We start from the raw sequence: 13,859 nt of genomic DNA on the forward strand, positions 1-13,859 counted from the left end.
ACAGGAACTGCTGCTGGCTACTCAAACCCCTTCTCCTTTCCTGCCCACTACAGTGTATTTGTTCTAGAAGCCTGTCCAGCTCTTGGGAAAGCCAGCAGAGGTGTTGGCTGAGCCCAGGTGATGGTGTTTCCCAGTGTGACAGCCAGAGTTGCTCACACCTCTGCTTCTTGTGCTGTCCCGTGTTTGTGCTGCTTACAGAGACATTTGCCCTCTCTGCCTGCTCCACAAGGACACTGACTTCCCTCTCAAACAGTCCTTGGGTTCTTTCTGGACAATCATTTACTTGCTGATAAATGCTGTTTCTTGGGAGGAAGGAGAGGGCGCAAGAAAAACCATTTGTAAATTTGGCTCACGTGTGGTTGACACTTTGATCCAGATGGGATTTTTTTAAACTTAAAAAAGTCTCACTTTATTTCATCCTGTTTCCAGCATTTATCTCCAAGCGATACTTAATGGTGGGGGCTCAAAAAAAGGCTGAGAAAGCCCAGACTTAAGTGAACTTGTTTGATCTCCCCTCATACCACCACTCTATCCTGCCCCAGTGGAAAGTTTGTTTGCCTTTCTGCTGAGCCAGCCCGAAAAAAAGTTTTGTTTTGTATTGACCCAGATGCTTTGCTTTCAGGTCGCTCCTCAAGGACCTGCACAAGCAACAAGTCATCTTTGATACTGGGCAGTGCCCAGAGTCTCCCTTGTGCTGCATGAAGGCTTCCAAGCCTCCCCATATCCTCATTCTCCAGTGCCCTCTCCACCCCGTGTGCCCAAAGGCCACTGGTAGTGGCTGCTTTGACCACTAATTCTGGGGAGCACCCATTCCCTCCTATCCAGGGTGAAGCTGCCCCAAGGCCTCCTGGCAGGAGAGAGGGATTTCTGTGTGCTTTTGATTTTGTTTCTACATCTTTCAAATATTTTTAGTGCTCATAAAAGTGAAAAACTGGGAGACCCAGCTGGGACCAGTACTGTACAACCCTCACCCAAGGCAACTAAGACCTGCCCACTGCCAGGCCTAGTCCCACATCTCTTAAGCAGAAAGGCGAATGTTCTTTCTCCCCCAGAATCATCCCAGTGATTTTTTGGGGAAACCTTGCAGCTCTTATGGGTGCTGGACGTGATGAGTGAAATTCTGTGGTGGAGCAAGCTCACAGCAGCCTGGAGTTTCCAACAGGACATTTAAGCACCTTGGTATTCTTGACTGGGGCATGGTGAAACCTGCGCTGTGTGTCCTACCACACAGCTGGGTATCTTGTAGGGTGGATGCAATGGTGGTCTAAGGCATCACAGGAAGTGCTCTGCCAGCACTGCTGCAGACAGGTGCTGGCACAGCCCCATCAGCCTTCCCAGTGTTATCCTGGCCCTCAGGAGGAGCCTGAAGAGAAGCTGGTCCCTTAACGGGCTCTCACGGCATGGACAGCCAGTGGAGCATGCCAGCCCTGATGGGACTGCAGTGACAAAGTGCTGATCTGCGGGTTGATAAGGAGGGGCATCGCCAGGCATGCAACAAAGTGAGCTTATTGGGCCAGCAGAAAAACCATTAGCCTTTGTTCCTGGCCTCCACACCTGGGGAGAGGGGCTGGGGACAGCAGGAGGGGCAGAACTGCTGCCTCTTGGGGCTGCACAAGGGCTTTGCAAGCTGCTTTTCTGGACACCCTGCCATTTCAGTGATGCCATAGATTAGAAAAGCTCTGTAGTTACTCTTTTGCTACCATAATCACAGAGCATAGCTGCTGGTGGATACAGTACCTTAGCAAGTTCCCTTTTGTTTTAAAATGCTCCTCTGTGCTGCCTTTTTTGAGGTGTTTAAGGGCTGCTCTAGGGCAGGGTGGAATACTGGTCTTACCACATAGTTGGCACGAGAACATGCAACTGTCAACAGTGCTCCAGCAATTAGAGCTGAAGTATTGTTTGGGGATTTCAGCTTCTTTCTAGCTGGAGATCTTTTGTTTCCTGGTGTGTACAGCTGAGACTGCCCTGCAGAAACCCTGTGTAATGGGAGACCCAAAAACATACCCTGAGCAGCATCGCTCGAGGGAGCGCTCATCCTTCAGATAACAGCAACATCCACTTGCTTTAGGTGTCCCCAAAAAGTGACCCCAGTCACACAGAGCTCTGCTCATGCAGGGTAAGGGCTAAGGCAGATGGGCTTCTCTCTTTTTCCCAGCGCTGTCTCTATCCTGCTGCCTGCACGGGGTTCAAATGAGGTTGGGGAATGATTTTGTGTGGCCGTCAGTCTCTTCAAGACCATCCACAGCATTTTTCTGCCATCTGTCATTTTGAGAAGAAAGCACACAAGAAAAAATAATAAACTCAAATTATTGCCTAATCAACACCAAAATCAGCGCTGCTTGCTCAGCCAGCGGGCCACAATTAGATGCCATCAGCAAATTTGGGCAGCTTGCCTGGGCTGCAGTCTTTCATCTCTTGAAGACTGACAAGCAACCCAGGGATCTGCAGGCAGAGGAAGGAGCTGGGATCCATTTGAAGGAGTTGCCCGGCTTTTCGGGGAAAAAGAACATAATTCAAAACAGTAGGAAAAATGGAGTTTCGTGTTTATGTTTGTTAATTAAAGGAAACCTCATACCAGAGGAGGGGGCGTTCAGGCCTCCAGCACCGTCTCACAGTATTGCCCTGGTTATGCAGCCCCAGCTCAGTTTGCCTTGCCAGGAGGATGCTCTGGGTAAATCGCTTTGGGAAATTATGGAACATGTGTCACTTGAACATCCTTACAGCTCTGTGGCAGCCTTGGCGGGGCCGTCGCGTGTCTGTGCACTCAACGCAGGTTCTTGGTACCTGGTTTGAAGCACACACCTTCCCCTTCCTCCAGTTCTGCAGCACCGTTGCTTTTCCAAAAGCCAAGAGCTGGAGCAAAGGGCACCCTGCCTTCACCCTCAGTGCCAGCAGGGGAAGGGCGCTCGCAGAACTGGAGGGGGGTGAGGGGAGCACCCAGAGCCAGGGGGGAGAGGACAGCAGGGATCAGGGTGCTCCTGCCAGGGGCTGGGAAGGGGTGTGGGACTGGGCAGAGCAGGGGGCTGGACACGCTGCCTCCACTCCCCACTCGCACTGGCCTCCACATCTTCTCGTCCCTGTGGAGGCAGGGCTCAGAGGTGCTCGGAGCAGCTCAGAGGAAAGGTACTGAAGCCTGTCCCTCCTCCCAGGGAGGAAGGTGGGTTTAGAGAAACAACCCTGCTGAAGCTCCAGTGCTCTGAAATGTGATCCTGCCAGAGGCACCTCCCTGGGCCCCACCTCGCCCTCTCCGACCTATATATGTGACCGGCCTTGGGCGGGCGTGGGGGACGCGGGCTCGCACGGTCCCCCGGAATCCCTGTGGATGGAGAGGCCGAGGCACCAAGGCATGGCAAAGAACACCTACATGCGCTGGCGGCTCCCGCTCGTGTGCCTCCTCTGGGAGGTGGCCATGATCGTCCTCTTTGGGGTCTTCGTGCACTTCGGTGCCGAAGCTGATGCACACTGGGAGGAAGAGAAGCGAGAGATGAACCTGACCAGTGACATAGAGAATGATTTCTACTTCCGATACCCCTGTGAGTATTCTGGGAGCCTAATCCTTGTGCTGGCTGGTCCCCATCCCATCCCATCCCATCCCATCCCATCCCATCCCATCCCATCCCATCCCATCCCATCCATCCTGTCCTGTGGCAGAGCCTGTCATAGGCGCTGTCTTCACCGATGGCTGGAAAGTCGCGCTCTTGCCTTGAGGCTGGTTTGGGGTTCACCAAAGAGGAAGAGAAAAGCCTCATGGCCCTCCAGTGCCTTGGGGCTCTGTCAGCAGGGTATCGTGATGTCTTTTTTCCAGGAATAGGGCTGACGTGTTCCCAGCACTCTGAAAGTTTCAGCTTGCTGCCCCCTCCCTCAGCTCTGGATCAGAGCAAGCCTTTCTGTGCACACAGAGGAACAGCTGTCGAGATCCTGTGACATCTTCCTCCTCTTCCTCCGTCCACCCCCTCACTTGTGAATTACCCTTTAGCTACTGGCATTTCAATGCCAGAGTCCTCCTAAGATGCCAGGATCCCAGGGTTCTTGGGTCTCTACGTTGTAGTGACACAGAAATTATTAAGAAGGTTAAAGCTCTTCTGGCCAGGCAGTGCCTTTGGGTGGCTTTGATCTCCAGGGCTGGTCATCTTTGTGAGCCTTTCAGAACAGGCTGCTTCTGTAGGCAATTGTTTCCAAGGAAGCAACAGGCCTGAGTCATGCATCTATTTAGAACATTTCCATTAAAAACACCTGCTAAATCAAAGGAGCTATAGCAACCTGTGGCTGCTGAGGATTAGTTCAGAAAAGGATTGGCTTACAGAAACCTGCTGCTCAGTCAGCCTCCAGGTTCATGTACGGTCGTGGCTGCCCTAGGCTCGCCCTGGACATCTGCCCCTGGGACCAGCCCCACGCAGGTTGGTGTGAAACAGAAGCAGTGCCTGAGGGCTGCTCTTGTCACTGGTGTGCTGGGAGGACATCAGGAGTCCAGGAAAGAGCGTGTAGGAGCTAAGGAAGTGACATCTCTTCTGTCCTCATATCCCACTCCTGCTCTGCAGTGCCAAATATTCCCCCTCAAATGGCTGCATGGATTCAACACAACTAAGTCAATCTAAGGGCAACTGCTCAGTTTAGCTTTGAATTACGTTTGTTTCAGATCTGAGGAAGAGTTCACATGCCCAAAAGCGCAGCTGTTCTTCCTCCCTTATCTAATCAGAAATATTCTCTCTCTGCTAAGATGGACAAACATGACAAGGTGGCCAAGCCCTGGAATTTTAATCCTTGTGTCCATCCAGTGCTGCTCAGAATAATGTGGTGGCTGAACACCCAAAGATCACTTGGACCCACATATCTTCGATCACTGCTGTCCACAGGACCTGTCTGCAATGGCAGAGGGGTAGGAGTGACAAACTGACAGGTCCTTCAAGCCAGAGATGATTGGGAAGGCAGGCAGAGGGAAGTTGTGCTGGTTTCAGGAAGCCAGTGCGTGGTTGTGTCAGTGGTGCCCATTGCCAGGTCCAGTCAGTGTAACAATTCCTTCTCATTTTGGATTGCATATGGATATTCCATAATGGGTGACTCATCTGCTCTCTACAGAAAAAGAAATTCGATTTTTCATCCCGGGTAGCATTCCCAAAGCCTCTTGATAGTTATGGCAATTGTCCTCCCACAAAAGTGGGCTTACAAAACCTTTAGGGCACAGCAATGCCTGTGCTGCCTCTCAGTGACAACAGTGTTATTCTTACTAAGGGAAAACAAAGGCAAGGGTTAGAAAAATGTTTTAGTCTGGGTGCGGTTTGAAGAAAGATCTGCTCTTCCTCCTGAGTTCGTACAGGGTCTAACACACAGTGGGATCCTCTGGGTTTCTGGAAGGCACACAGTCCACAGCTTTAAGTCTGACGTGTGTACTTCTGCTTTTAGGAAGAAAGAATGAATATGTAATGCAAATGGCAGTGGATAATTCTAGCAGTATATTGTGCTGCTTACACTGGAAAAGAGAGAGGGGAAATAAATACAGCTGCAGAGAGAAAGTCTGTGGGATTGTGTGGAAAAACCACAGTAAGGAAGGCTGCTTCTTAGGACACGTGGAGAAGTGCTTTTGAAGTGACCTCTGCTGAACAGTGCCAGCTGCAGGTCTCGCCTCCTTCCTTTTTTCAGAGTGATTTCATAGGTATGGGGGGCATTTTTAAAGAGCAAGCAGATGAGCATGGCACTACATGGCTTAAGCCTATCCAAATGCTCACCTTAAACAAGTTGCAAGGTCTTCTAAAGCACAAAAGGATGAAAGTCATGGCTTCTGCAGAGCTGCACTTCATGCAAGTCTTCACCAGCCCTCAGTGGAAGTAGCAGACACAAGCTCTGTGGAAATGGACCAGGGGCTGATGGATTTCAGCACAGGTTCGGGGTAGAGCGGACTTGCAGTCACCGAATTTCCTTTGCCCTGAGCTTACACCCTCTCTGAGGTGCACAGATGTTGCTGGATATAGTGGATACAATGATTTGTGCACTGCAAAATGCAGAACTTTCTGGTTTAGCTCCATCAATGCTGTGTTTATCTGTCCTACAGCATGGGTTTGCTGGTGGGAGCCTCCCAGGGGGGATCCCAGCCTTGGGCCTCCTGTTCTTTCCATGGGCTGAGTGGCCTGCAGTGTGAGGGTTTGCATGGTTCAATTTGTAAGTATGCAAGCGTTTCAGCTCACTTAATTGCAAAGCAATGCTTATCTGATAGAAACGTGCAGCATTAAAAAGTACAGTGGGTTTACTGCACCAAGAAGGTCTTTCAAGAGGCTCACACAGATCTGGTTTCCCCCGGGGAAGGGCATCTGAGGGGCTCGAGTGAGCAGGTCTGACCATTAGTGGGAAGAACTGGGTCTCTCTGGTTTAAGCACTAAAAATCTCACAAGGTGGGTTTCTGGTTTCAAGGGTATTTTGCCGCTGATTTCCAAAGCATTTAAAAATGTATTTGTAAACATTCCTTGTTCTTGTGCTCTCCTTGCTCTGAGCCATCACCAGGACCCTGCAATGAATGGACCTACCCAAAATGACCACTTACGTGTTTTAACAAAACTTTACTGTTCATTTCACATGATATTTTTTGAGTTTTTTACAAAAGGGGGATAAACAATCTGAACAGAAAAATGTCTTCCTCTGTACACTCCATTACTCTCAGGTCTTCTTTTGCACACAGCTTTTAGTAAACATTTACTTTAAAGGCTGAGCCTTTTACCCAAAAGCCAGTTTCCAAAAGCTGAGCCCTTTTCAGACTTAGAAATGTGGGGACATGAGGCAAACACACATTTCTGCTTGAATTTCCCCCGTACTGCTTCTGATGTAATTAGTTTCTATTCAACACCAAATGCACGTGGCACTTTCAGCCCTGCTGTCCTCACAGAGCTAACAGTCCCTTCCCTCTGCACAGCCTTCCAGGACGTCCATGTGATGATCTTTGTGGGCTTTGGCTTCCTCATGACCTTCCTCAAGCGCTATGGATTCGGAGCTGTGGGTTTCAATTTCCTCCTTGCTGCCTTTGGGATCCAGTGGGCTCTCCTGATGCAAGGCTGGTTCCACTCTTTCAAGAATGGGAAGATCCTCATTGGAGTGGAGAAGTAAGGAGGAGTTGGGCTCCGGGATGGCACCTCTTGCCTGGCCAGTGGGAGAGCTGGAATGAGAGCCAAGCAGCTGGCAACACCTGTCCCTCACTTACATCAAATCAGTCTCTAAACTGTTGTTTTCCCTCCACATATGTCCACTTGCTTTCCACCTGTCAGTCCAAAGGTACCTGCCATTGTGGTGGTACTGCTCAAAGGGAGATTTGAGTTGAGCGTCACCCCTTAGTGCCAAGCCAAGTCCCACGGGTGTCAGTGCTGAGAGCACGTATCATCCGCGTTATCTAAATAATGTGGGTGTGTGAGGATGGGAGGAAGGTCAGTGGGAAATCCGGGGATGTCTCCTAATCACCTCTTTGTCTTCAGGTGGGATCTCTAGAGCAGGGTGAAGGTGAGAGTGATTCACAGAGGAGTATTTCCTTATTGAACCACAATTTTCCTTCCCCTTTTTCAGCCTGATCAATGCTGATTTCTGCGTGGGGTCCGTGTGCATCGCCTTTGGGGCAATCCTGGGCAAAACCAGCCCCATCCAGCTCCTTGTCATGACTCTGTTTCAAGTCACGCTCTTTTCAGTGAACGAGTACATCCTCCTCAACCTTCTTCATGTAAGGCTTTAGGTAGTACCTGCTTTGTTCTGTTCCTTCCTCTCTGCACCTCTCCAAACTGTCTCCCTTTGCTATGGCTCCACCAAGCCACTGCCTTCATAAGCATTTAAAATGCAAGAATTCAGGCAGCAAAAGTAGACAGATTATGAAGGAGAGGGGCAGTGGGTTGTACTTCCCTGAGAAGGGAGATCTTCTGGGGTTTTACACGTAAGCTTGGCAATTCAGGAGCACTGGGTCCCTCTGTCAAGTGCGCAGACAAGCTGGGCACGATGCAAATCAGGCCTCAGCTCCAGAATGAGTGGCGACTGCAGAAGCAAACCTCTGTTTTCCCATGGCTGCAGGTAAAGGATGCGGGTGGCTCCATGACCATTCACACCTTCGGAGCCTACTTCGGCCTCACGGTCACACGGATCCTGTACAGACCCAACCTGGAGCAGAGTAAGGACAAGCAGGGCTCCGTGTACCACTCCGACCTCTTTGCTATGATCGGTGAGTCAGCCCTCATCTCAGGGGTGCTGCTACGTGGGGACCACTCAGCTGCACAGGGTGGTTCCTCCTGTGTCTCTGGGAAAAATTGAACCCAGGATATGGAGTTGAGGAGCTCTGCATCCCAGAGGGCTTTCACCTTTCAGAGTTACTCAGCTCCCTTCATCAGTGCCTGGTCTGAGATGATGCCTGGGAAGACAAGGATGCATTTTGGTTCCCTTTTTCAGCCAGCCTTTCCTGATGCTGGTCTCATCATGCGGGGTGCGGCTCGGGGGAAGGAGGACTATGGGATGTAATTTCCCCCTGTGCAAAAGTATCTTCTTTAGAGGTTTTTTTTCAGTCCCTGTATTCTCTCTTTTCCCTTTCTCCTCCTCATCCCATCTGCCCCATCCCACCACCAGGTACCCTGTACCTGTGGATGTACTGGCCCAGTTTTAACTCAGCCATTTCTGATCACGGGGATGCCCAGCACCGCTCTGCCATTAACACGTACTGCTCGCTGGCTGCCTGTGTCCTCACCACAATGGCCTTCTCCAGCATGCTGCAAAAGAAGGGCAAGCTTGACATGGTAAGATGCGAGCAGAGCATTCTGCACTGCCCAGGGGACATGTAATGAGGTTGATCAAGGGTCCAGGAAACAATTGGCACTTGTGCTATGCTGAACAGATGCAGGGTTTCAGGGCATGATGGTGAAACCAGCATCCAGGTAGAAACTCTGAAATAAGAAAGTGGGAATGAGTCCTGCAGGGCTTGAGGTGTGGGGTGATGCCCTATCTGTGGTGGACCCAAGTCACAGCAGGGACTAGACTTGCTCTGCTGGGCGTGTTTGGCAGCACTCCCCAGCAAACCAGGCCTGCGCAGCAGCTCGTGAGCAATCGGGGGGCTGACTTGTACGCGTTAGATGTGTGGGTGACATGTCTCTGTGACAGCAGAGCTTGCATGACACACGGGTGAGACAATTTCCATCTCATCACAACTCCCCACCCATATCTGTGGATGCAAAGAACGTGTGTGGTACGGGGAGTGGGAGTCTATGTGCACCTGTGCTACAGACAGAAGCCGCCTGTTCTTTTCTTGTTTTTCACCACCAAGCAGGAAAATGGGCCCTGATATTTCCTCTGGAAACATTTTCAGAGCTGATTCTCCCACTTTGCCATTTGCACCATCCCTGAGCAATTACAATCTCCCTGAGATGCCAAGGCAGGGCGGTTGCTTCTGCAGGTCCACATCCAGAACGCCACACTGGCCGGCGGCGTGGCCGTGGGCACCAGCGCCGAGATGATGCTGACTCCGTACGGCTCCCTCATTGTCGGGTCCATCTCTGGCATCGTGTCCACGGTGGGGTATGTCTACTTCACGGTGAGTGCTGCTCGAGGGGTCTGCAGCCCTGGTCCTGCTGAGGAGACCAGAAATGGATTCACTTCCCTTTGATGGTTCCTGCTTTCCAGAATCCCTTATGAGATGCACTTCTGACTCCTTTTGCTGCCCCAAAGTGCTCAGGAAGTTTCATACTCCCAACAGGAGTGTGTTTGGAGGATTTGTTGTTGTTTTACCTTGAGCTTGGTTCACATCTTTGTCTACAAGCCCTTAGCTCTTTATTGGGACACAATATCACTCCTCTTTCTCTGCTTATCCCAGTCCTCCATGGAAGGGACTAATCCTTTCCCGGGCCACACTCAACTCCCTCATCTGTCTCTACTTCCCTTCCCCTCAGCCTTTTTTGGAGTCTAGGTTGCACATTCAGGACACATGTGGCATCCACAACCTCCATGCCATGCCAGGCCTTATTGGGGGCATTGTGGGGGCCATCACAGCAGCCGCAGCCACGGAAGATGTATATGGAAAGGAAGGGTAAGATGGCTTGAAAATCTTCCCTGAGAACAGATTTTATCTGAAACTCTGTGGGCTGGGAGCAGGGAGCAATTAAGAGCTTTTGTTAATAGTTCAGAGTTGCCCAGAGTTGTCCCTCAAAAACGTGGGGCGCACTGACTGTGTTGGGCTTACAGAATTGTAGTCCATCTTACATAGCAGCATCTTATGCAGCTGATTCCTGGTGGCCTCATAAAGTGAGCCACAGTCCTGCTGTTTGGCATTATTCTGGGCCACAATGGGTAGGGAAGTGCTTCTCCCTCCCCCCTGCATTGTTTTGTGGGGTCAGGTAAGGCTAAATGTCTGAATTACAAAGCGAATGTTTATATTTTGGGCTTCTCCTTGGTAAAGCTTTGCCAGGGCCAGAGAAGGAAGTGAGCAGTGTTTTGGTCACTGCAAAACTCTCCTGGTCGATTGTAGAAGAGGGATGGGGCTAGGAAAGAGTTCCCAGGAGAGCAGGGCAACATGGTTCCTCTGGAGCCAGGGAATATCTCCTGCCAGGGGCTGTTGTCACCATTTCTGCCCTCGGCAGGTTCATCAAGGCGTTTGACTTCACCGGCGCGTACCAGACGCGGACACCCAGCATCCAGGGAGGGTTCCAGGCGGCCGGCATTGTGGTGTCTCTGCTGATGGCATTCGCTGGGGGTGCCATTGTGGGTAAGCCGGAGGGGAGAGCGGAGCGGGGAGGGCTGAGCCAGCCTGCAGCTGAAACAGAGGCATCAGTCTGCTCCTTCTCCATGGCCGGGGCGATCATCCTGGGGGAACGGCACCGAGCAACGTACCAGGGCTGCGTTTGCCCCCTTGGGTGGACCACCCTCATGCCGCCTGCATCCCTCACGGCCCCCTGCCCACCGCCCTGCCCTCCTCCTTCCAGGGGGCATCCTGAAGCTGCCCATCTGGGGGGACGCCGCGGCCGAGAACTGCTTCGAGGACGACGTGTACTGGGAGGTGAGGGGGGCGCGGGGCGGGAGCGGGGCGGGGGGCACGAGATGGCGCTGTCGGCCCGCGGCCCGGCCCGGGGGGCTCAGGGGGCTCTGCCGCAGGTGCCGGAGGACGAGGAGAGCGACGCGTACCACATGCACAACCCCGACAAGCCCGCCTCGCCCTGAGCCGCGCCCCGCCGCCCGCCCGCCTCCCCCGCCGCAGGAGCTCGCCCCGCTGCCGGGGCCGAAGGATCGCCCTCTCCCCGTGATGACGAGGGCTCTGCCCTACTCTGCCGCGTTCGTAACGAGCTGCTGTGGGTATAATAAAGACGTGTTCTTCTTTCCAGGGCTGTGCTGCTTTGTGTCAGCGGCCGAGCGGGATGGGATGTCGCCCAGAGCCGTCTCTCCCGCCGGCTGCCGGGAGAGCTCTTGGCTGGCCGGGACAAAGTGGAGGCGCTGGGACACTCCTGGTGCCTCGGGGACAAAGTGGAGGCATGAACGGTGGCAACAGAGGCTGGGTGTGTTAGTTAGATACTGTACTGGATAGTGCAGGCTGGGGAGACGCTTGGTTTGGGAGCTGGCACCTTGAGATGACAACTGAGAAGGTGATGAGCCCCTATGGGAAGCACGGACCAGGCTGGTTCTTTTTGAGGAGGGGATGCTGGGGTGCAGCAGCTGTCCCTGCACTCATCGTGCCATCCACAGTGGGGTGAGGGCCAGCTGTGAGTCCAGCTACACTCCTACATGATGGCCTCTGCCATCGCCTTCCCTTGAACTGCCCTACTGAGACCTCCATCAGCTCCCTGGGAACCTTGTTAGGATGTACAGCACAGACTGACAGGATCCTTTCCTCTTTTTTGGCTTCAGCCATTTCTACCAGTGTCATCAGATGGCTCCGTCCACTTACTGATGCTATTCTGATGGGAAGAGGACTGTCCCTTTCTCTTAGCTGGACCATCAGGCTTCAGACGGAGTTGGAGGAAACAGGGATGAAAACCAGGCCTAAAATCCTACATGTTTTCCAGGGTGATATAATGTGAGGAGCAGGAAAGGAAAAGGGGGGGGGGGGAAGGAGGTAGGAGGGCTGATAGGTCTCTTCACTGCATCTAGCTGTAATTCTTACACCTGAGGGGGGGAGTCAAAAGTAGCTATTCACATCCCCTTGGGATATGACACCCTCATTTTCCATGCTGAGTAAAGACAAAAACCCTTTACAACATGTTTCTGGAATTTGTCAGCGGCTGCCAGCAGCAGCATGTTAATTAAATGTCGGCAAAGATGGAAGCAAGAGGCTCTGCTCTAATTGGACACTTTGCTTGGTGGAGCTGAAAAACATTGTGACAGAGGAGGAGGTGCCGAAACACTGTGTTCCCCTGCCATGGCGCGGGGACAGCCAGGCACGGGAGACGCTCTCTCCTGTACACGCGTTGCCTCCATTTGGCCTGAAACAACCTCACCATTGAAAAAAGAAGAGTAATAAAAGATCTAAAATCCTCCATAGGATTGGTCTCGAGCATGGCAGCAGTGTGTGATGCAGGGAAAGGGCTGGTTGGCTAAGGAGAAATTCAGAAATATCGTAGCTGGGCCATCAGGAGCTCCAGCCCTTTTGCCAGCAAGTGGTATATTGTGTATTTATTTTATGATGGCAAAGGCAGGACTGACAGGGGTTAGAAATGGTCTCTGGAGAATGATCCCTGCAGAGGCTGAAGCATACGTTGAGCTGCATCCTTTCTCCAGAACAGGGATGGGAAAATGTAGGGCAGTTTTCCCTGTGCAGGGATCTCCTGAAGGAAGGAGATCTCCTCCCAGCTTCTCTGCATTGGGAAAGGGATGTAACAGCCATTTTCTGCTCACAGCTTCATTCAGAGACTGCATCAGAAACCACCACAGGGATGTTTACTGACAGGCACCGTAGACAATGTCATTTCAAAAAGGGAGTTCTAAACTCTTCCCCCCAAGTCTGCAAATTCTGAAAGCAGCAGCAGACCTTTTGGGCACTGCATTTCCTACTGTGTCACCAGACTGGTGTCCCTCCATCCCACACCATTTGAGTTCTGTGTCCCAGATAATCTGTGTGTCCAACCTTCATGACCTCTGATCTTCCTCCCAGCAGCTTGCAAGGGGCTGTGGGGTTCAGTAATGGCAAAGACTGGGTGACCCTTACTGCTTCTGCGAGGTGGCCAGCCCACATCTCTTGTGAGACGGGTCTGTGAGCCCTGGGAGATGTTCCCATGTGCACGTGCTGGAAGAAGAAAACCTGACCCAGTTCCCTGTCCCTCTGGGCTCTGCTTCCTCCTCATGGGAAGACACCTAAATTGCCCAGGCTGCTGGGCAGTGAAGCGTTTTATTGCCCATGCTCTTGCGGGGCTCGGTCTGGTCTCAGTACCTAAATCACTCTCTGGGGCTGGCTGTGCAGTTTTAATTCCCTGGCAAACAATGCTGGGATCGGGCTGGCGCGTTTGAAGTGCAGTCGCCGCCCCAGCAGTGGACGGAGGGTTTCTCAACAGGGGAGCGTGGAGAGCAGAGGATTGGGCTGCTCTGGCAGGCGGGAGAACGTGTGAGAAAGGGGCTGTAGATACTCATGGGGATTAGGTGGTACAAATTGGCTGGGAAGCACCAGAGGCATTGACCAAAGTTGTCCTGGGGCAGGTTCCCATGGGGGGGGGCCACTGAAACAACCTGCCTTCAAGGAGGCTGGAAGGCCCAGCCTGGCTGCTAATCCCCTGGGATCTGTGTGGCACGGAGCAAAAAAGAGGTTAAAAAAAAGAGAAAATCTCATGTAAAGGTGGTGGTTTCCCCAAGGGGATGATGTTAGAGAGAGCAGGGAGGAGGTGGGGGGGGAACAGCGTAGTTTAATCCCTCTTTTAATAGGCAGGTGGTGGGCTTTGCTT

At 52.2% G+C, this 13,859-nt stretch overlaps 1 protein-coding gene across 1 annotated transcript; it reads left to right on the forward strand.

The window, feature by feature from the left end:
• Nucleotides 1-3,322: 3,322 nt before the first annotated feature.
• RHCG (Rh family C glycoprotein) lies at nt 3,323-11,154 on the forward strand (the record flags this gene model as incomplete). Its single annotated transcript, XM_082290561.1, has 10 exons — nt 3,323-3,533; nt 6,899-7,085; nt 7,540-7,690; nt 8,032-8,179; nt 8,578-8,744; nt 9,398-9,535; nt 9,891-10,027; nt 10,578-10,702; nt 10,920-10,993; nt 11,089-11,154. 10 exons carry the CDS (start codon nt 3,323-3,325, stop codon nt 11,152-11,154), a joined length of 1,404 nt encoding a protein of 467 aa, XP_082146687.1.
• Between the last annotated feature and the right edge of the window lie 2,705 nt (nt 11,155-13,859).

The sequence above is a fragment of the Coloeus monedula genome (genome assembly GCF_965178545.1).
Source record: "Coloeus monedula genome assembly, chromosome: 14".
NCBI lineage: Eukaryota > Metazoa > Chordata > Aves > Passeriformes > Corvidae > Coloeus > Coloeus monedula.